General features: G+C 40.3%; 1 protein-coding gene across 1 annotated transcript; it reads left to right on the forward strand.

The window, feature by feature from the left end:
• Positions 1-3365: 3365 nt before the first annotated feature.
• On the forward strand, positions 3366-22945 carry ctns (cystinosin, lysosomal cystine transporter). The gene is made up of 11 exons (XM_041935560.1): positions 3366-3402; positions 5689-5791; positions 6201-6279; positions 7753-7843; positions 8361-8464; positions 10138-10275; positions 11949-12048; positions 17584-17703; positions 17927-18097; positions 18452-18569; positions 21826-22945. The coding sequence occupies exons 2-11, from the start codon at positions 5716-5718 to the stop codon at positions 21972-21974; spliced, it is 1146 nt and encodes a 381-aa protein (XP_041791494.1). The 5' UTR covers positions 3366-3402; positions 5689-5715; the 3' UTR covers positions 21975-22945.
• Positions 22946-22959: the final 14 nt, after the last annotated feature.

The raw sequence follows: 22959 nt of genomic DNA on the forward strand, positions 1-22959 counted from the left end.
TGTTTCCAGGAGGAGAAGGGAAAGAATGTTTCGAAATTCAGGTTAGATTTTCTACCATTTCTTAGAAAATTCTTATGAAATCCATTTTAAATAATTGGAATTAAATGAATCTTTCTGTTTACAATTCTTATGCACCCCTACACTTATTAATATATACACTGATACATAATACTTTATGTTCAAATTTAAAACAACCTTGTTGTTCACTTTTTGGGTGCAAAAGGCAGACATGGATTGCATGTGCAGAAACGTGCAATTAAAAACTAATGAAATTAATTAAAGAATTCCCAATGAATTCATTAAATACATCTCTATTAAACTCAGAAACATGATAGCATGCAATTTTTTGTCTGTGTCCTTTCCTCCATGTTGTCCTTGCATATACAATGGTTTACTGTGCTGCATTGAGATGCTCCAATTGCTTGGAGAGAGGAATACGAATACATGGGTTGTCAAATTCAACAAGAAGGTCATCCTCTCCTGGAGATTTCCCATTCTGTAGGTCCCCAACGGCCTTTTTAACCTTGTTCATTGCAATGTCTGCTCCAGTTTCACTCTGTTTCTCTACTGACAGGGTTGGACATCTTACAATTGCCAAAATTTTATACCCTGACAATCAGGGTTGTCTTGTCGGGTAAAGCTCTAATTTTTCAACATTTACTCATTCATACTTTCAAATGGAAACTCCATTCACCCTTAAAATGTTTCTCATCTTTTGGACATTTTGGGAATGATTCAACTCTCAGTCCCATTTATACTAATTAGACCTTTTCCCACTTTTCCAACTCTTCATATACCGTGAGCTACGTCTTCATACTAAGTTTAGCTAGCTTACAACTTACACAGTTTTTTCACCCATCCCTATTCGTATGCTTTTCAACTCTTATCTACTCATATACTGTATATAGCTTAAGCAAGAAACTTCATTTAAACCACAAAATGTTCAACATCTTTCAGAGACTTTGGGTATTTTTCAACTTTTCAAGTCTTTCAATGCTACCAACAGGGAACCTCAGGGGAACATTGTTATTATTACCACCAAAAAACATTACTTCATGTGGTAACTATAATGTTTTAGGAATGCTGCATTGATTAAACGCACTTGCATAAAGAATTCAAATAATGCAGCACATTTTGGAATTAAGTGAAATGAATTAAGAGTGTATTTAAGCACAGATTGTAGGAAAAGTGGCAGAAAACAGCGGGAGAAAGAGAGAATGGGGCAATGGTTTTGAAGAATAAACAAAATACAGTTGGAGAAATTAGATATAAGGGGAAAAGTAGGAGGATAATATCTCATAAAGTTTAATATAATGACCAGTGATTTTTTTTGTAATTTGGGAAATGGTTTGGGTAGATTACTATTTGCCATGGGATCATATGGAAAAGAGGTTGCAATTTCGACAATATTCATAAGAAACTGCAGTAGGCATTGCAATGGCATGGGCAGAGGAGTGTTTTTTTTTTAATTTCAGTAGCAAAGTCAAAGTGTGTGGTGGTTTTAAAAATAAAGCATCACAGCAGGACCTCGGGCTATATTACAAGCCTATTGAAAGAATTCATCCATTCAAAGTTCTGGGCAGCTGACTTGAGGAGAGAATGACATGGAGGGTACATTTGGAGAAGATATTTGCAAATTGTAACAATTTGTTAATGTCATGTGAAATCTTGCATAAAGATCTACACTGTTGTCTCCAAGAATGAGAACAATGAAAAAGCTGAAATAGGAATAAGCACTCAACAATTACAGATACAACATGAAAAGTGGATATCAAATCATGTGTCAGTCTTTTGTGTGTAGCGCTTGTGGCAAGCTTGTGGGTATGTGAGAGGGTGAGGAAGTTAGACCAGAAAAGATATTTATAGAATCAGATTCCACCGCAGCACTAATGGAACTGAATAATGGAAAAAATGGGGCTAGACCAGATTTAACAACAGAAATTATGACAGGGTTAAATCGATCAAGTATCTAATTTGGGAATACTGTTGGGTTTTTTCTGAGTACCTGTGCATGCTGGAGTACAGGGGAATGAAGAAGTATAAAAGCCTTGTACACCAAAGAATGGCAAAGTTACGGCGAAAAATGGAAGTAAGGAAACAAATGCAGGTTTTATTTTTCAATACAGCTAATACGGAAACACACCTCAAATTCAAGAATGGGCTAGGCTGAGATGGTCACTGTGTACTGAATCAGTGGCTGACAACGGTATGTAAGCATCCGGATGGGAAAAGCATGTGTGGAGATGCATAAACTGTGTATCATGTTTTGATGGAACTCACCAACTATCACTCAGAGAGAAGCATCATGTAAGTAGAGCTGACAAAAATTAAAGTAGGAGGAGCGCTGGCCAGCTGCGCGGTGCTTATTAGATATGCAAATAGCATCACGCAGCGTTGTGCACGCTGCCTTCACCTGAGTGCGCCAGTAACAAAAAAACAACAACACAAAAACAAGTGAATGCCCCCTGCCTTCGAGAACCACAGCAGCAGCAGCGAGGGGTCTGAATGAGGAGGAGAAGAGTCAGTCCGTCGTCGTCGACTAAATGAGCCAATCAAGGAAACGAAGCAGCATTTGGATGCACTTTTCTCTCCTGGCAGACAGTAAGGCTAAATGCAGTATTTGTCAAAATATTTCTTTTAAGTCAGGCTCCACAAATAATTTGCACAGACACCTGAAAACTCAACATCCAACAGCAAAAGTGGCAGAGGTGAGAAGAGAGCCAGATGACTCCACCAGTCTATTGAACAATTTGTTTGTATGTTTTGTTGTTCTGTATTATTAACAATGTTCTTGTGTGGAAGTCTTTGCATTAAAAGCTGTTTTGCACTAAAAGCTGTTTTGCACAGAAATTCATTGTAGCCTGCTTTGTTTTTTAATGTTTATACATGTTCAAGTCATGGTTTAGATACATAGAATTTGTACAAAGGATAATTCACGTCACTGTCAAAGCAGAGTGATATGGCGCCACCCTGTGGAATATTTACAATTAATCCAGATCAGACTTAAAAATCTAATCCACACATGTCAAATAAGGTTATAATCAATATTTCAGAATAATTCAAACTCATTGGTGGGATATCTAAAGTCATTCCTCCCAGTGATTATTACAAGATAAAACGAGTTAAGGCCAGACTGGCTTCTTAAAAATTAATAAACATAGAAATGAGCCAAATTAGTTTTTTTAACGGCTCTTTGAAAGGGACGGCTCACCAAGATCCGGCTCCCTTCAAAGAGCCAAAAATCCCATCTCTAGTTTTTTTCATCGCACTGCATGACTGGAGTATTACAAATGACCCATGGAGGGCAGCGATACGCCTTCACTGCGTCTAGCCTGCCCCTGCAGAAGAAGAAGAAGAAGAAGAAGAAGACCTGCTTATGAGGAAGTGGTCAAAACAGCTGCTGTAAGTCTGGTTGTGTTTATTTGTTCTGTTTAAGCAGATGTAGACTTTCGTTCATTAAACCCCTTTAGTATGCTTTTCACGTTGATAACTAACACTTTAAGATGTGTGTATACCTTTCGCGTTTTCTCCGAGAACAAATTGATTAGCTGAAAGAAGAATCTTCTTGGGTTACTCAGTGCAAGTCGTTACAACACGTGACGTTAAATTGTGTCTGGTTCTCTGGAGAAGCTATAACTATAGACCACATATGACGTTATAACCCCTCTTTTGCTCTTCAGCCGCGCGACTGATCCAACGCACTGATACCATCTGCTAGTTAATAGCGTTAATAATTTCAGTTTCATTTTCAGTGTTATTTATATATCGACAAATCACAACCGAAGTTGTCTCATGACACTTTATATATAGAGCAGGTACAGACCAAACTCTTTATCTACAGAGACCCATCAGTTCCCTCATGAGCAAGCACTTGGCGACAGTGGCGAGGAAAAACTTCCTTTTAGCAGGCAGAAACCTCGAGCAGAACCAGGCTCTGGGTGGGAGGCTATTTGCTTCGACCTGTTGAGTGTTAAAGAGAGAGAGAGACAGGGACTGAGAGAGACAGACAGAGAGAGAGAGAGAGAGGTCGGGGGATGGACAGAAATGCACAGCGTTGACAGCTCTAATAGATTTGTAGTTGTATGAAGTGCATATGGCATAGTATATACATATGTGATATTTATGTATGTGATGTATTTACATATTAATAGCCAATAGTATATGAACATAATACAGCACTACCGATCTAATATTAATGGTAGTATAGCTAATAGTAGTAGAAGTTGCAGTGGATGTCTGGCAGGGCCACGGCAGGAGATGCAGCTGTATTCCATAGTCCAGGTTCAACCACTCTCCATGTGAACCTGAGAGACAAGAAATCACAGACTCTGGGGAAGAAGCCAAGTTAGTAACATGCCTTGGTAGGAAAGGGATGCATACAGATGGAGAGGGAGAGAAGAACAGAGGAGCTCTGTGTGTCATTAGAAGTCCCCCAGCAGTCTAATCCTATGGGAGCATAGGGGCTGGTCAAAGGCAAGTCTGAGCCAGGCCTGTACTGTAAACTTTATCTAAAAGAAAGGCTTTAAGATCTTACATGTAGGGAGGATGTCTGCCTCCCGGACAGAGACTGGAAGATGGTGCCATAGGAGAGGAGCTTGATTGCTAAAGGCTCTGGTTTTCGAGACTTTAGAAACCACCAGTAAGCCTGCATTGTGGGATTGCAGTGTTCTACTGGGGTAATAGGGTACTATGAGCTCTTTAAGATAAGACGGTGCTTTACCATTTACTGCTTTGTAGGTAAGGAGAAAGATTTTAAATTCTATTCTGGATTTTACAGAGAGCCAGTGCAGAGCAGCTAATATCAGCCTGATAGTAAGGAATTGCAATAATCCAGCCTGGAAGTAACAGATAGTGAGTTTTTAAGGTGTTTAGGCCCAAATACTATAACTTTTGTCTGAATTTAGTAACAAAAATTTGCAGGTCATCCAGGTCTTTATTTCCTTAAGACAGGCTTGGAGTTTAGTCAACTCCTTCTCACCCCGATGGGGTGGTATCTGTGTCATCCTCAAGCTCGAGTCCTCCACTAGAGGCCTGGGAGTTTGAGTTTTCTGCGCAGTGTCTTGGCTGTTCCTAGGACTGCGCTCTTCTGAAGTGAGACTTCAGATGTTGTTCCTGGTATTTGCTGGAGCCACTCTCCCAGTTTTCTCCCAGGAGTGCCCCCACTACCACAGGGACCACGCTAGCCTTGACCTTCCACATCCGTTCCAGCTGCTCTTTCAACCTGCTGTACAACTCTTTCAAGTTGCTGTACAATGTATTGACAGTAAATTTGTTATAAAAAGTTGTTATAGTTGTATTTGTCGCTGGGTCACTAGCTTGCAAATACCACAGTATGATGTTATTGATACATTTTCCATTTACTTGCTATGACAGCATCTCTCTTGTGGGGCAGTTTTTAGTTTTCATGGGCAATATCGCACGGCATTGGCTGGTTGGACACAGTGACAATCAAAGTTTCCTCCACCTTGGCTCACTAAGAAAACTACAGGCAATAATAGCCACGTGTGGTCAACCACATCCACTGCCTTGCTGTTGCCTTACTTTGACACAGTTGCTTGGTTTGGAGGTCATGATCAAAAGAACATTTCATCTTAAGTTGCTGTCCAATTGAATCATTTTACTTTATTAATATAAATGACATTGCCATTTCCAGTTGCAAAGAAGCTTTGTTTGCTTTCTGTCCTTTAGGTTGGCAGTGTCTATCACATTGCAGGAATGTCTGGTCTGGACTTGACAAAGAGATGGTTACCTGCTCAGTTGTTGCTCCTGTGGATCCTGACCAACATCTCTGGTGACTGACTGTTATAGCACTTGCATTGAATCCTCCAGTTTAAAAAATGTATTTCAAGGCAACTGCATTGGCACAGTTGGGGGACTGAAAGAGAGGATAAACAAACTGCATGGTCCTCCTTCAAAAAAGTTGAACATGGCTATATTTTGACATGGAACCTGTTGTTTTTTCATCTAGAAAACAACATGTTCAAGATGTACAGGTTCTGAAAATGTCGACACGTTCAGTCAACATTGAAGCAGTAATCTGTTATTATGATAAACGTAAAATTGTGAATAAACATGCTTTGTGATGATGCCAATCTATACTGCCTTTTTATGCCAAACTATCGACTCTTTTTGTCTTTAGGCATCTTGGATTTATTGTCCCTTTTTTAATTAATTTATTTTTTTCTCTGTCTGTCCTCCAGAGTCCAAAGTGTATTTGTTTGCTCCTGATGCTGTCACACTTGAGGAATACTCTAAAGCCAATATCACTATTACTTCCAGGTAACGACAGAAACAAAGTCTGCACAAGAGTTGCAGAAAACACACGCACAGCTTTGCCATGGTCTGCATTTTTTGGGGGAGTCGGGGAGACTGGTAGCTAACCCCTGGAAAATAGCTATGTGCAAATGTGAAGAATTGGCTTCTATTTATTTGCAATTCATGTAACTTGTCTGTCATAGTCACGGTGTCCTGTCTCTGCAATGTTAGCAGGAGTAATTTCATAAAAATGAGTTTTAACATGAGTAGCTCTCACTTGCCAGAACAGTCAAAGTTTTGAGTTGTACCTGCTTGCTGTAGGAACAGGAGGGAAAAGACAAAGGAAATGGGCATTTTCTTGACAGTTGTTGGTCACTGTCCTGTGTGTGTACAACATGTTTGTCTTTGCAGATTCATTTTTCGCTTCACTGACAAAAAAATTGCAAGTAATTGGATAGACAAAATAAGATGGCAGTATTGACAGTGACAGACAGCCGTTCATTGAAGGAGTGCTGATATATGTGGACGTGGAAGGCTGCACGTCTCTGGGGCATATTTGCCATTAGAAATCAATGCAGGAGGACAAGCAAGTTTACTGCCAGTGAAGTACTGCAAAAGACTGAGTAAGAAACCAGAAGAGAAAATTGAACAACTGAATGTTTGAGACAAATACAGCCCATTCATCACCAGTGAATTCATATTCATATGAGAAGAGAGTCAATAATTTCACACCAAGTTTAGAGATAGAGAGCTAGAAAATGAATTTTAGTAATGAAAGACATTGAGAAAACTTGACTAATTAAAAAGTTTGATCATCATCAGCACCTTACTGAGGCTGAGATTGTAAAGGAATACAGTGATGTTTTCTAAGGTACTGGCTGTTTGCCATGACTGTACAGTAATGCTGTACCAGTCGTACTCCCAGCAAGGAAAGTACCAGTAGTCTTAAAAGAAAGACAGAGAATAGAGTTGAAAAATCTCATCAACTAAGGGATTGTGAAAAACGGAGGAACCCACTGAATGGGTTGGTTCCCTGGTAATACTTGATAAGAAAATTGATATTTGATAGATATATGAGAGACACTTTTGTCAACCAGCATAGCCAGATGTCACAAATGCTTTGGCCAGAGCACAGTTTTTCTCCAAACTGTGTGCATCATCAGATTAAGATGGATGAGGAAGCATTGAAGATGTGTACATTCGACACACCATAGCCTCATCTACAGTGTGTGTGTTCCACAGGACAGTGCAATTACTGTTTGATGATGAGGTTCACTACAAGAAATGAACATGATGGCAGACTGAGGAAAGGGCTGGAACACAGATGTACTGAAGCTCTTGGTGTATGTGAATATGAAGGACTGAAAATCTAAAAAAGCAAATATGTTCAGGAAGAAGCAAAATCCAGATCTTGGTATCTCTTAATGCTCCTACAGTTTTTAAAAGCAGCCGTCAGGATCAGTGTTGTTCTGACTAGCATTTTGTGTCTTTCTCTAGTTCCCCTGTCAACCAGTCAGCTGTGATTCAGTTAAATGTAACGTACAGCTCCAAGTGGAACTACTCATCTGTAATCACAGTGCCTGAGCAGGTAACACATGTATCCAATTAAAAAAAAGTTGTGCTGCATATTGCAGCAGTGGAAAATCTGGGCAAGCCTGAATGTAAGCTAATGTTTATGTATCACTGAACGTTGGACCAGTTGAAATGAGTCGTAACCACACCCAGCTGTGATGTTGGGTTTACATGCTTCCAGACAATGACCCTTTCTATGTTTACCCCCTTTAACTATCCTTTGGACAAATCTTTATGCACTAAAGATGATAAAGAGAGAGAAGAGGATGAATTGGTTTGAATCTGAAATATTTTTGGAGACCTTGCTGTCATCAGACTGAAGTATTCTGTTGTGCACATTCATATACTCCTGAGCATGACTCAGATGAAAAGGAAATTTGCAAGAAACAAAAACAAAAAGCCTCATAAATATAGAGACACACTATAGATACAGTTGTTCTTAAAATTCCCCTCAGGAGGAAAGAAGCAAAAATTAATTTGTGAATAAGTTACTGACTAAAACCTCTTGGGTTTATGTTCTTGTTTTTATTTAGGTGTTGCTGCCTATGGAGACAACCTCTGTCACTTTCAGTGTGACAGCTCATGATGTTGGTCAGGTGACCACATACCTACTTAGCAACGACACAGACTTCAATAGGTGGGTAGTGGCACAGCACACACTGACATAACACTCAACTTTCTCCCTCTTTTATTAATTCTGATGTTGGTCCATTATTTCGTTAGTCTAGCATGACAATAAGAATCACTTTATTCACTAAGTACAATAAATTAACTGGGGTTTCGCTTGTTGATAGTGATGCAGTGATGTCGGACAACTTACACTGCAGTGCAGAAAAATAGTAACATATTTTGTAAGATGGCAACTGTCCTGTGAAAGACTCAAAGTCAATTGAGCAAAGATGACTTTCCCTTTCACACTTGCACTTTTTAGTCTGGTTAAATCTGACTGGTTCGTTTTCTCACTTGGTGTAATTAATTTGGGCAGGTGTTAATAGAGCAATCGGTGCGGGCCTAAACAACCACGCCAAGACTCTTGTGAGGTTGTGGTCTCTGCCTTTTTCGGAACAAACTCTGGAGCAGTTCATTTATGGCATGTGATCCAATCTTGATCAGACACAGCCACCAATTGTACTCTGCAAGTGTGAACTAAACACAACTCCCTGGTTCTGCTCAGTCATCTGAAGGCAGCACACCATCTTTGCAAAGTGTGAAGCAGTATGGTATTTTCAAGACATTTCGCCATTCTCCTGGTATAGTTTTGCCTGGTATATTGCCCAGATAATAATGAACAAATGCCTACTGTGCCGTTGCTACATGTTGAATTGCACAGCAATTTTTCTCCTACAGAAATATACTAGTCTCTCTGTGTGAGAAGAAACCAAAATAACAAACTCATCAACTACTACGGACCAGAGCAAGTTAATTTGGTGTGAAAATGCCCTCATTCTCACTCTTCCCAATACTCTGCCTTGCTTCCAGTGTTCGTTTAGAAAAGAAGTTAGCCAAGATAAGGCTAAAGTCATGTCCGCCAAAATGCATGTTGTCCTGGAAAATGTATTGTCTTTGCTCCCCCAACTGACTCTTTTTAAAAAGCGTATTTACTATATTTTTGCGGATTAGCATCACCTGTTTTTTCTTTTTGTCTTTTTCATAAATCTGTCCATCATACATTTTAGATGTCATTTTGCTTTCTGAATAAATCTTGTTAATCTCGGATCTTGATAGCTCGCAACTTCTTTGCTAGATGTGTTGCCTTGGAGTAGACACTCATGTCTTCGTTGTATATATTACAGTGACCTGTTTTCCTCCATTCTCGACCAGTTCTTTTAAACCTTATTAACACTGTTATTGTATAACAGTTATAAACATATAGTATTTGTCAGTTGATCTCCTTTTAATCTTTAGTGAAGCAAAAGTATTTCAAGCAGATGACAAGGAAAAATCTGAACAGCAACAGCAGTGTACCAAAGCTGTCTCCTGTCACTTTTGCTAAGTTGCTTGTGAAGTGTCAAGGAGAATTTGGTGACTTGCAGCCTGTTCGGACAGCTCTAATTCAGAGAGTATCTAATATTTTGAATGCCTCAACCCTGAGCACAGAAGACCCACTCCAACTCTCCAACCATTTTCTGTTCTGTAGTGAGCATTAGTGATGCTTTAGCTGCTTTCACACACAGCTAGCACCCATTGACAGACAAACTGAATTTTATGTGCCATAATAAAGATAGCATAATTTCTTAAACACACCAGCATGTCATGTCATTGCTACTGTCCAGTTTCTTTGTGTCTGTAAGCCCGTTCTCTCTCTTCTAGTTTGTCCGTGAGGATCCGCTTTATGGTCGTCCATAGCAACATCCTGTCAATAATCAATCAGGTGATTGGCTGGATTTACTTTTTGGCCTGGTCAGTCTCCTTCTATCCACAAGTATGGGAAAACTGGAAAAGGAAAAGGTAATTTTCTGTCTGTCCACTACCCTGCTCTTCATTCATCTAGGGTTTGAGATATTTCCCATGTGCAGTTTTGCTTAGGTGAACTAAATAGGATGGTGTTTCGTCCTGTTAGAATCAACATCATGTTCATTGGTTTCATATGATCTAGAGCAGGCATGTCCAAACTATTCCATAAAGGGCCGTGTGGCTGCAGGTTTTCGTTCCAACCAAGGAGGAGCACACCAGGCCAGCCAATCAACATCAAGGGATCACTGAGTTATCAGCTGAAGACTGAGCTCAGCTAATTAAGCTGGTGTGCTCCTCCTTGGTTGGAACGAAAACCTGCAGCCACACGGCCCTTTATGGAATAGTTTGGACATGCCTGATCTAGAGACACAGATATACCATATGAAACCGAATGGATTCACCCAGATATACTCTTGCTAAAACAGACTTCCAACTCAAAGCCCTATCCTTAAATTTTTCGATCTAGGAAAACATGGTGGCTGCACTGGAAATGTGAAAATGACAATGAAATTGGTAACAAGAGTCCGTTTCTGAATCATTTTGAGCCTAAAAATAGGCCACATATATGCCGAGACATGCTTTATGTTAAATCTGCAGCACCTTTCTTGTAGTCCATGAGATATGTCATCAGGTAAATGCTGTCTGTAGTTTGCTAATTGATCTGAGATTAATCCTCAGTGGATGTTTCCCAAATTATTGTCATCGTGAAAAGTAGTTCAGGCTTACAAAGTTTTGCAGTAATCATCACATTTCAGGGATGTGACAACAAAGCTCTCAAACTATTAGTTGTGATCGTTGTGTTATGTCAACAAATAGGGAGAGTTTCCCCAGATCTACCTTGTACTTGTGGTGGGAGTTTTTCTCGAGGAGGATTGACTATGGTTCACAATGATCACTACATACTTGACGAAAAAATGCTCTCAGAGTCAGTCTGCTTATGTTAGCAAAAAACTCCTCTTCAGGATGCTCAGGAAGCAGACAAAAATACTCAGTTTAAGACTCAGTTGACATCAGTCAAATAAGAAGAGCACTGGGTACCAAAAGTGAGTCTAGTTAGATTGAGAGGAGCTGACCGGAGCCATATCATGCCGTGAAAATAAGGCTTAACAGATGACACCATTCTCTAGCCCTTACCAGGAGTACCTTTTAGCTGCCTTTAAATCCTACTTTTACCGAAGCAGAGAGCAGATACTAGGTGGCTTGGCCTGGCCGTATTACCATGTTAATGTTAACATAATGATTTATTAGTATTTTGGGGGCATTTCTTTCTTTGTTTTAGAGACAGTAGATAGCTGACAGTAACAGAGGGGAGTGAGATGGAAGATGACATGCGACACAGGTCCACAGCTGGACTGGATGTTCCAGTGACATGGTCAGCAGCTTAAATCCCTTTGCTGCTAGGATGTTTTATTTTTATTTTTTTTATCAACTAAGTATATGCATGGTTCATACCTGTGTCTAGCCAGACTGGGCAGAGTTTTGTGTAATCTTCAATACAGTATAATAAACTGCAGAACTTAATTGTTTGTTCCAAATCGATTTTTAGTGACATTTCTTTCATCTTTTGCTGCATATTGTCCAATTGGGTCTCATGTGTCATGTTGACTCAGTAAAAGAAAAAATAAGAATTAAATTAGTCAAATAATACTAACAATACTTGTTTTCAGCGTTGTAGGTCTCAACTTTGACTTCCTGGCTCTCAACTTGACAGGCTTCACTGCTTACAGCGTCTTCAATATAGGGCTGTTCTGGGTGCCTTATGTGAAGGTAACTTAACAACACTTCACTGTTAATGCATAGGAAGATCAGTCTACCAGTCATGTTTAGTACAACTAGCTTGGCAAAACCTTTCAGAAGCAAAATTACTGGGGTACCACTTCAATCAGCAGTGTACGTCATCTGTCTACCTGCTCTTTCATAGAGCAGATCATTTTCCTGCTTGCTTTTAACATTCTGTGAAGGAAAACTGTCTTTGAGGTCCTGAAAAAAAGACTCTTGCATGCTACAGGACAAACTGAGCAAGTGTTAGGAACAACATGTGAATGGAATGGTAAATAGACTATTTGTATAGCGCTTTTCTAGTCTTCCGACAACTCAAAGTGCTTTAAGACACAAGCCTCGATCACCCATTCACATGTGGTAGCCACCTGCTCGTTACGAGCGTTAACACATTCACACACCGATGCACAGGGGTTCAGTATCTTGCTCAAGGATACTTAGACATGTAGACTGCCAAGGCCATCGAACCACCAACCTTCGAACGACCGCTCTACCTTCTCAGCTGCAGTTGCCCATGTACTCATGTGTCAGACCTCATTCAAACCTTGGTGAAAGGAATGAAATCTTTGAGCAGACTCCTTTCCCTGAATATGTGGCTTACATTAGCATGCCTCGCCCATGGGATTGAAGTATCTTCAATCCCATTTTGTTATTGTTAAGACCACCTTAAGCCTGATGGGATGCAGTGCATCCGAAAAGTATTCACAGCGCTTCACTTATTCCAAAATGGAATAAACTCCCTTTTCCCTCAAATTTCTAGACACAACACCCCATTATGACAAAGTAAAAAAAAGTGTTTTTGAAATGTTAGCAAATTATTAAAAAGAAAAAAATAGGAAATCACGTGTACATACATATTCACAGCCTTTACTCAATACTTTGTTGATGCACCTTTGGCAGCAATTACAGCTTTAAGTCTTTTTGAATATGATGCCACAAGCTTGGCACACCTATCTTTGGGCAGTTTCGCCCATTCCTCTTTGTAGCACCTCTCAAGCTCCATCAGGTTGGATTGGAAGCTTAGGTGCATGCCGGACTTCAGATCTCTCCAGAGATGTTCAATCGGATTCAAGTCTGGGCTCTGGCTGGGCCACTCAAGGACATTCACAGAGTTTAATGAAGCCACTCCTTTGATATCTTGGCTGTGTGCTTGGTTGGGTTGTTGTCCTGCCGAAAGATGACCCAAGAGCACTCTGGAGCAGTTTTTTAGAACTTTGCACCTGAAGGACTCTCAGACCATTAGAAACATTTTGGCAAGCTCCAGGCAGGCTGCCATTTGCTTTTTACTAAGGAGTGGCTTCAATCCAGCCACTCTATCATACAGGCCTGATTGGTGAATTGCTGCAAAGATGATTGTCCTCTGGAAGGTTCACCTCTCTTCACAGAGAAAGGCTGTAGCTCTGACAGAGTGATCAGGTTCTTGGTCTCCTCCCTGACTCGGGCCCTTCTCCCTCACTCACTCAGTTTAGACGGCCGGCCATCTCTAGGAAGAGTCCTGGTAGTTCCAAACGTCTTCCATTTATGGATGATGGAGGCCATTTTGCTCGTTGGGACCTTCAAAGCAGCACAAATTTTCTGTATCCTTCCCCAGTTTTGTGCCTTGAGACAATCCTGTCTCGGAGGTCTACAGGCAATCCATTTGACTTCATGCTTTGTTTGTGCTCTGACATGAGCTGTCAAGTGTGGGACATGATATAGACAGGTGTGTGCCTTTCCAAATCATGTCCAATCAACTGAATTTACCACAGGTGGACACCAATTAATCTGTAAAAACATCTCTTGGATGATCAATGGAAACAAGATGCACCTGAGCTCAATTTTGAGCTTAATGGCAAAGGCTGTGAATACTTATGTACATGTGAATTTTTAGTTTTTTATTTTGAATGAATTTGCAAAAATCTCAAAACGTTTTTCACATTATTTCATTATGGGGTATTGTGTGTAGCGCTGTGAATACTTTCAGGATGCACTTTGCATTCAAACATTTCTGGTTACAAACTGCTTGCAACCTACATCATGCTCTTGGTTTACCAGAACAAGAAAGCACAGCTATAGAAGAAGGCAAGCACACATAGGCATCCATCTTTTTATCTTTTTCATGCCAGATCATTAGCTAACATTGGTATCAATAGATATGATATATTTATCCTGAATGGAGACCTGAATATTCATATCAACAAAAGAGAATGACTCCAAAGCTATGGAGCTTTTGAATTTCCTTGACAGCCTCAGACTCACCCAACATGTAAATGAAGCATCATTTTCCATACTCATCAGCATGCTAACAAAGACTAGAGACTAAAAGGGTTAAAAGTCATTCCTAGATGACAGTGCTGAAGCAAAGTTCTGTAATATTATGAAATCATTTGAGTCACAAAGCTATGACTGCTCTTTAAATGACATGGTTTAAAATTTTTAGGCAGTACCCTGCTTAAAATGCGGTTACTCCACTAAAACTTTAACAATGATGCAGACTACACAAGTCTAGCCTGATTTTGAGATGATTTTGTCGTGGAAGACCAATTACCAGCTTCATGGCTTATCATGAACAGTAATATATCTATACCCGTGTAGAATGACATGCTAAACGACCTGTTGTACGGCGTGTCAAATTTCGTGTCTTGACACACCTAGTATAACATCTCCCCACAACATGTTCCTGACCGTTTACCAATCAGGTGTTCACTCCAAATTGCAGTCAGGTAACCACGACAAAGAGGAGGAGGAAGAGGGACGCAGAGGTTGGTGCTGTCAGGTGGGACAACGAAAGAAAGGAAAAGTTGGTTGACCTGAGCCCTGCTAATTTGAAGTTTTCTCAAGGGAGTACCATGAACAAGTCCAAAAAGACATATGTTGGCGAGAACTAGCATAGGCACTTCGTCATTCAGGCGAATAGCTGACTACACGGTCATAACTTTATCCCCAGTCTTAATTGTGGGAATATAGACAGAGGAAATCTCTGCTCTCTGTTCACTGTAATATATACAATAAGCCATGTCTATGACAGGGGTGAGGAACAGCGGGGCAATTCATAAATACAATATCACATGATTGCATCATGGAGCCCGTTATCAAAACGTAAGTAGATGTGGAGTGTCAAACTTTCCAACAGAAATGAAGAAAGGATTTTGCTGAAGTAAAAGGCAAGCCAGTGTGCAAAGTTAGTTTGTGGAGACTCAATGATGAAAAAGGTCAATTTCCAGTGTCATAACAGCTTGAAACATGTTTAACTGAATGAGCTGCCAGGACAACTTTGATCAAATTAACACTCTTGGGAGTTTGAGTGCCCAACAAGCAGCTTTCACAAGACCACATTCTGGCAGAGAGTGTTTTGCTGATAAGTTTTGTGGTGAGCAAGTTAAAACCTCATTCAGAAGAATTTGTGAAGGAGTACCCTGTTGCTGCTGCGGAGCTGCCAGCACTGGACAAAGTAAAATTGTTCCAAAGTGTCTATTTGTCTGGAATAATTCAGAAAGATGAAGGAAAAACCTGGCATGGAACCTCAGTGATAGCAAGTGTGGCTGTGTGATTTGGCTTTCATGGTGGAAATTACGATGTACCTCTCAGAGCAAAGCTTCTCAGGTTCAAATGCCAAATCATCTGCTGCGACAAGTGCACTTGCATTTTTCTACTCAACAAAAGAATAAGTACAAAAGCCTGCTATGACATCTGAAAAGATGGTGAGTGTGCAAAACTCGTTTAGTTTTGCACAGTCTCTGCACAGTCCCTGAGTCTGGAGCTGTGCTCATCTGGGCCTATAGCCTTCCTGGCCTTGGTCTCTCTTAGCTCCTTCCTCATCTAATCGGCTTTTATGGAGAGGCTGGAGGGTGGCTCCTGTTGACTGAGGTGGGGGGAGTGGTGCATAGTTTCTCATGTGGAGTGGAGGGGGGTCCTGTCACTAGACAGGGATGCTCTGGGGGAGAAGGAGGGGGTGTGGAGAAGTAATGCCATCAGGTCTGGGTTCTGGTAGGTGGGGGAGGGAACAGGGGTAGAATCAAATCTGTTGAAAAACAGATTCAGTTCATTTGCCCATCCTCAGTCTCTAGATTCTGGGCCCTTCCCACTGGCTTTTGTGTTGCCAGAGATTCTTTTCAGGCCACTCTCAGCAGTTGAAAACCATCCAAGTAATATGTGTGTCCGGGGTGAGTTTATTCAGCCACGTGTCTGTGAAGCACTCACGGTACTCCATCAGCAGCACCATTATCTCTTCCATCTTACTGGGGAGAGATCTCATGTTCCTCATAATAGGAGACAGTGTGGATCCTTTATACCGTCTTTTCTTCTCACAGCACATCGCTCCAGCTCTGCATCCTCTTTTCCTTCTCCTTATTTGCGCTGGGATCTCCAGTCTTTCCACTGGGAGTGCCTTCATGTTGCACAATACTGTTTCCGAGTGCAAGCAATGGAGCCGTGACTGAATGGATCACCTGAAGAAAGGCCAAAAATTAGTAAAAAGCATATTACTAGTCACACCAGTTGTACTGTGCACATGGTCAACCGAGACTAGTGATAAACGAAACACAGAGAAGGCACAGAAACACAGAAAAACAAAGAGAAGAAATCAGAGCTGCAGTAACCATCTGCCACTCTGGTGGCACCATCTCGATACTAGAACACTGTGATCATCTACTGCTGGTTTTTGGAGGTTCCCTGCAACACCTGAACGAAAATTGGGAATGCAGCCTTTGACAGTTACACCCTAGACGTACAGAACACACTACCCTTTATATATCAGGGAAGCTAAAATTGTATCTTTTCACTATAGTATGTAACTAGCTATGACTCTCCTGATACAGACCTGTGCTCTTTGCCTCACACTTATGCCCTGCTGCGCTTCTTTTAAAATACTATTTTTTCATTCTGTGTACTCTATTTTTAACTTTATTTTATGACTAATATTCAGTGGGTTTTATTATCCATTTATTCTATTTTTTCATCCGTGTTTGATCTTAGCAATAATGGATCAGATAATTGAAAGATGTCCAGGATGATATTGTTTGTATTATTCTTGTATTAGTCTATCACTATGTTACTGAAAGTGCTCTGCTGCTGGACCAGGAGGTTGTTGTCAAGATGAATTTCAAATTATTTGTATGTGTCCACCACCACAATCTCCTCTCCCAGAACATTAATGGGGTTAGCAACAGTTTTGTTCTCCGGAAGTCTATGAAAAAAGTAAAATCATATTTTTATTTTCCTATTCTGACTAAATTTCACATTTTTGCTTGATAAATTTTGTCCTCATGTCACTGTTCAAGGTTTGAATCTCAGGGCAGTTCACAGTGGAGTATGTTAACAATTGGGGACAAAAGCTCAGGAACACAACTGTATATTTTAACTAGCGCAACACAGTATAGCCACAAGATATATTGGGTATTTCTTCATATTTACATGAAAAGTTTTGACAGCTCATAAATGGCTAAATTGTTGCACACCTTTCCTTTGTTTAGAGCTACAGTAGGATTTGAGTGAAACATGTCTAGTGTCTGTTGCCTATTAAGCTGCTGTGTGCCTGCCTTCTAGGAAGAGTTTCTGAAGAGGAACCCAAATGGAATTAACCCAGTCAATGCAAATGATGTCTTCTTCAGTCTTCATGCTGTCGTGCTGTGTTTGGTCTACGTTATCCAGGCTGCTATATATGAGGTATGTGTCTATAATGCAGAGAATCTTGTGATAGAGTGGATGCTAAAAATATATCAAGTTTTCAAGTATCAAGTTTTTAGCATTCATATTGTATCTTTGATCCTAAACCAGAAACTATGTCTACTGAAGTTGCATTGTATGGTGCACTCAGATGTATTACAATTTAAAGGGAGACTCTCTCTTCCTGGGTGCAGTCTATGACTATGTTTTCTCTCTCTTCCAGAGGGGGAGTCAAAAGGTCTCCTGGATGGCCTTGTTCTTGTTGTTGATTGGCTGGACATTTGCCATCATCAGCCTCTTTCTTGCTGTAGCCAAACAGATAACCTGGTTGGATTACCTCTACTATTTCTCCTACATTAAACTAGCAGTCACTCTGGTGAAATATGTGCCACAGGTGAGCTGTACACATACACAGTGAGGGACCAGAAAATGGAACCACCCAGACAATACAATGCAATACAATACAGCAGCCCTTTGTTAAAATGTTCAGTTTACATTAGTTTTTTGATACTGGTTCTTCAGAAAATAATTAAACATAAAAACAAACAATAATAAAAACAATGCGATAAAGTTCACACAGCAACAGCACAAACTGCTATATATATGTAATATAATGCAATTTCCTTGATAAACATGCTTATTTAAAAAATGATCAATACCACAAACAATATGATTTGAGAGTCTGTTTCAGTGCTATTGTACAAAATGTTGTCGTTAATGTGTTGGTGGTTTGTCTGGCTGTCTCTAGGCATATATGAACTACAGAAGACAGAGTACTGAGGGGTGGAGTATTGGCAATGTGTTGCTGGACTTCACTGGTGGACTCCTCAGTATGCTACAGATGATCCTACAGTCTTATAATAACGGTAACTACGATGCTGAATACTTTGTGATGTACTTAATTTGGTAACATTTGTTGCATTTAGGACAACCACAAATGTAAATGAAATTGAAGGTTTTACCTCTGACAAAATGCTAATTGAGTTTCTGTGGCCGCATAACTAATATCAGAAACCTTTTGGGGACCTCCATTGGACTTGAAGGTCTAAAGAAAGTTAATAAACAATGTCTGAAAAGACTGATGTAGTGTGGATGTATTCTAAAAAGGGATAACTTTTACAAAGAAAAAAGACATTGATTTATTTTAAAATGAGGCAAAGTATATTCTTATATTTAAGGAAACATGATTTAAAAATTTTCATTTTTTCATATCTGTAAAGCAGCATATGGCTGGTTCTTTTAATAAGATGGAATCACTCAGTAGACCAGTCAGTGAGAAGAACAGCAAAGTGTAGTGTATTCCATCAGCAGTGTTCTCCAACAGCGGCTGAACAGCTATCATTATGCGTAACCATTATGCACAATTGTGGCTTTTGATAGGACTCTTACAATTAGTTTATCACATTTACCTCTAAACCATCATCGGTGGTGATATCTCAGTCATCATTAATAAACGTCAGATGACACGTCTTTGTGTACTCATCATTTGTACATTTGGCCACACAACTGTAATGGTGTTAGAATTATTGTAGATGCAAAAAATACCATAAAGCCTGCAGAAACAAAGTCATGGGACAAAGGTTGCTGTACACAGACATGGTAGCCAATTCCAACTAGAGTTCCAGCAACAGAGCCACTGCGTTGCCTGCTGAATTTAACTGTTGTCAAGTTTGTTTTGTATATAGCTTTTCTGAAATTCATGCTATACCCATTGCTGGGCAAGAGACACTTTTTATTTTTTCTTATGCTTAGGATTCTTATTTGCACCTCTGTTTGCTGTTTGCAAACAGCAAGTGGTGAAATTCTAAGGAAAATATTCTTAGAATGATGACGTTCCCTTTGAGTTAAGACTAGATCCTCGTAAAGATAAAGTTATTTACAAAGCATCTTAGCCGTTAAGTGAGCTCCTAAGGTGAAAAACTGTTAGAAGTAGGGAGGAGGACTTTTAAGAGGCTTAAGACTTTATTAAGCAGAGGAGAAAAAGTTGGAAAGAGAAAGAGGTAGGAGAAATGTTCTCCAAATGCTGAATGACAGTGAGTTAATGAGTTAATGAAACGCTTACAGATTAGATTGTGCAGGAATAATGTTTGTGGTCAGTCTCATTTGAGATGTGCTCACATCTCCCATCCAGCACGGTAATGCTACAACGGCAGAAATTAAAGTGGTCACAACACACATAACAAAAGGTATTTCAAGAGTGGAAAAATGCTGCAGTGAAGAAGTTATGACTTTGATCTGTTGCAACCCTCCATCAACAGTTACAATTACCACACTCTCACAGCCTCATGTTGTGGCACAGTTCATCTTATTTCCACTGGATGTCTTCTACAAGCTTCAAGAGATAAACAGATGGGGATGAGGTGCAGTCTGTTGTATAGAGGAGAGAGAGCAGATGAGAGAGGACCCATCCCTGGTGTGTCCTAGGCTGGGTGCTGGATGTGATTTCCCTCACCCATTGCCTTCTGTCTGTCAGGAAGTTTGTGATCCATGCACACATGAAGGCTGGTTGAGTCAACTGGGGGAGTGGAGGATTTCTGTGACAATTGTGTTGAACGCCCAGCTGAAGCCCACAAACAGGATCCTTGTGTATGTCCCTGGAGACTCAGGGTCTTGCAGGATCACTATTGTGTTGACTTCATCCACTGAAGTGTTTGCCTGGCAGGTAAATTGCAGGGGGTCCAGCACCGTGCCTGTGATGTCTTTCCGGTGGGTGATAGGCCTGTACTCATTTAATTCTGAGATTGAGGGGTTTTTGGTGTCTGGTATTATTCTTGACTAAATTGAAGCAGGAGGGAATTTCCTACAACTATATAGTGACCTATCGAAGATCTGCATGAAGATGGAGGCCACCTGGCCAGCACAGACTTTCAGACAGGAAGGTGACATACCCTCTGGACTTGGTAGCTTCTTAATATTTTGTCTCAAGCAAGCAATATTGCACAGGTCAAAGCATGTATGAGGTAGAAGGATGTTTTACAGTAGAGCAAAGAAAAATCTGTATGTATGTGAACACAGTGTCGCATTATACAATGCTTGAGTTATATAACCTGACGGCTGTTGGAATGAAGGACCTACGGTAGCGTTCCTTCTTACACAGTGGATGCAGCAGTCTGTTGCTGAAGGCGCTGCTGAGGGCCCCCACTGTGTCATGCAGGGGGTGAGAGGGGTTGTCAGTGATAGATAGATAGATAGATAGATATACTTTTTTTTTTCTATCTAGCTTGGTATGGAGGGTGAAGTGGTGTGAGGACGGAACGGCTGGTGTCAGAGATGCACTGGGGGGCGGAAATCAAACCTGTTGAAAAGCAGGTCCAGCTCAGCTGCCCATTCCTGATCTCCAGATTCAGGGTCCCTGCCGTTGTTACTGCTGTGGCCTGAGATTGTTTTCAGGCCTCTCCAAACCTCTCGGGCATGGTTCCCCTGTAGCCTCTCCTGATCTCCTTTTTCAGCTCCCTCTGCTTGCGTACACTAAGTCCAGTGTTTTAATGTCTCTGGTGTGGCATTTGACATACTGGGTAAAGGTGGGAAGAGTTGCCACTGCAGCATCGGCTGTTTTGGGAGTGTTGGGATTCAGTCTAAATTTGGAAATAAAGTCTCTTGTGAATCAACAAAGCGCTGTTTAGCAGATTGTTTAGGCAATGATTGGGGCTCCAAGATTGAAGACTGGAGAAAGGAAATAAAATATATAGGTGTGCGCAGTGTGAATCCCACAGTCGTTGGATTCACAATTCAGATTTAGAAAAATAGTGTTGTCCTTACTGTGTGTGTATAAATCTCAACACAAATCTGATATTAGGGAAGAAATTGTATGGCATGTATACAATTAGATACCAAGATCTTAAAGTAAGATTCCATTCCCTTAGCAAAATCTCATATCATCATGGCACCAGACAGGAGGCAAGTACAGGTGACAGTGTACACACATAACACATTGTGTTACTTGGGAATATCAACCATGAAAATAAATGCAGAGGACAGTGCTTGCATAAAGATTAAAATTAATAGAAAAAAATGAAAATACTTTCACCACCTGCTGGCGATAATGCACATACTGTATATCTGACTCACAGAGCTTGTTGTTTGTACTAATGTTTGTACTAATCAGTGTATGTTTCTCTTCAGACGAGTGGCGGCTGATATTTGGTGATCCCACAAAGTTTGGTCTGGGTCTGTTCTCTGTGGTGTTTGACATCCTCTTCATGACTCAGCACTACTGTCTCTATAGACGTCCACCAGAGTATGAAGCTGTTTCAGAGCAACAAGAAGACTGATGCTGATCAGTGCTGTGTGGATAAAACACACAAGCACAAGGGAGCACTCAACCGATTTCTGTCAGTTTTCACCTGATTAACCAACGTATGATTCAAGCTGCTAAAGGGAGGCCATGGAGGCTGTCATTTTTGACTCCCATCATGATATGTTGTGTTCTTCAGACCAGGTTATATAGAGTGTGCCTTTTTCTTAAATATCTCAGGATCAGCACTTGTCCTTTTTTTAACCACTGTATGAACATTTTGGTTAACAGAAGATAGAAAAAGAAAAAAATGATGTAATGATGTCAATGTAAACACTTTTTATTAAATGCAATGTCACAGCAACAATGTCTAAGATATTTGTAAGACCGTATCTCCATTACAGAGTTTGTCCACCAGAGAACACAAAGAACTTTACTTTTACACTGTGTTTAAAGTTATTTTGGGTGATCTTCTTTTAATTTTGTCCTCATAGATCTCAGCCAACAATGCCATTTTGAGCAAAATGCATTCTGGGATACTTGGCTACACTGCAACTCTTTGTAGACTCTCATCCCCCTTGATTTATTCCATATCTTGTCTCTGTTTGTATTTCGAACTGGATGATAATAATTCTGGGCAAAACTGTTGGTAGCAGCGTCAATCTTTCCCATACGATGAACTGTGTCGAGTCTCATGAAGCTTATCCACTGACAGTGGAATCCCCCGAGTAAGGTCTCCAATCACCACCTTGCTTGTGTTTTCATTATCTTTCTCAGGGAGACCATTTAGTATAGGTTCCATCTTCTTTTGTATCAGGCTTGTTCCAAACATAAGTGCCTTTAAGAGATGCTTTTTATTTTCTTTCCATTTGTTGATTTCTTCTTTGTTTTCCTTAATGGCTTGAGTATTTATGTCCAACTTTCTAGCATTTTTAATTGTTTGTCTTGTACCTCAAATCTCCTAATTAGGGCTTGGTTTGCACCGAATATTATTTCATTGTAACCTCACCTGTTTGCTTTTG

This window comes from Chelmon rostratus, chromosome 4, assembly GCF_017976325.1.
Source record: "Chelmon rostratus isolate fCheRos1 chromosome 4, fCheRos1.pri, whole genome shotgun sequence".
Taxonomy (NCBI): Eukaryota; Metazoa; Chordata; class Actinopteri; order Chaetodontiformes; family Chaetodontidae; genus Chelmon; species Chelmon rostratus.

Coding starts and splice junctions, on each gene's coding strand:
- ctns (XM_041935560.1), top strand. CDS start 5,716: ATGTCTGGTCTGGACTTGACAAAGAGATGGTTACCTGCTCAGTTGTTG. Junction 17,704..17,926: donor TCCAGGCTGCTATATATGAG/GTATGTGTCTAT, acceptor TCTCTCTTCCAG/AGGGGGAGTCAAAAGGTCTC. Junction 18,570..21,825: donor CCTACAGTCTTATAATAACG/GTAACTACGATG, acceptor GTTTCTCTTCAG/ACGAGTGGCGGCTGATATTT.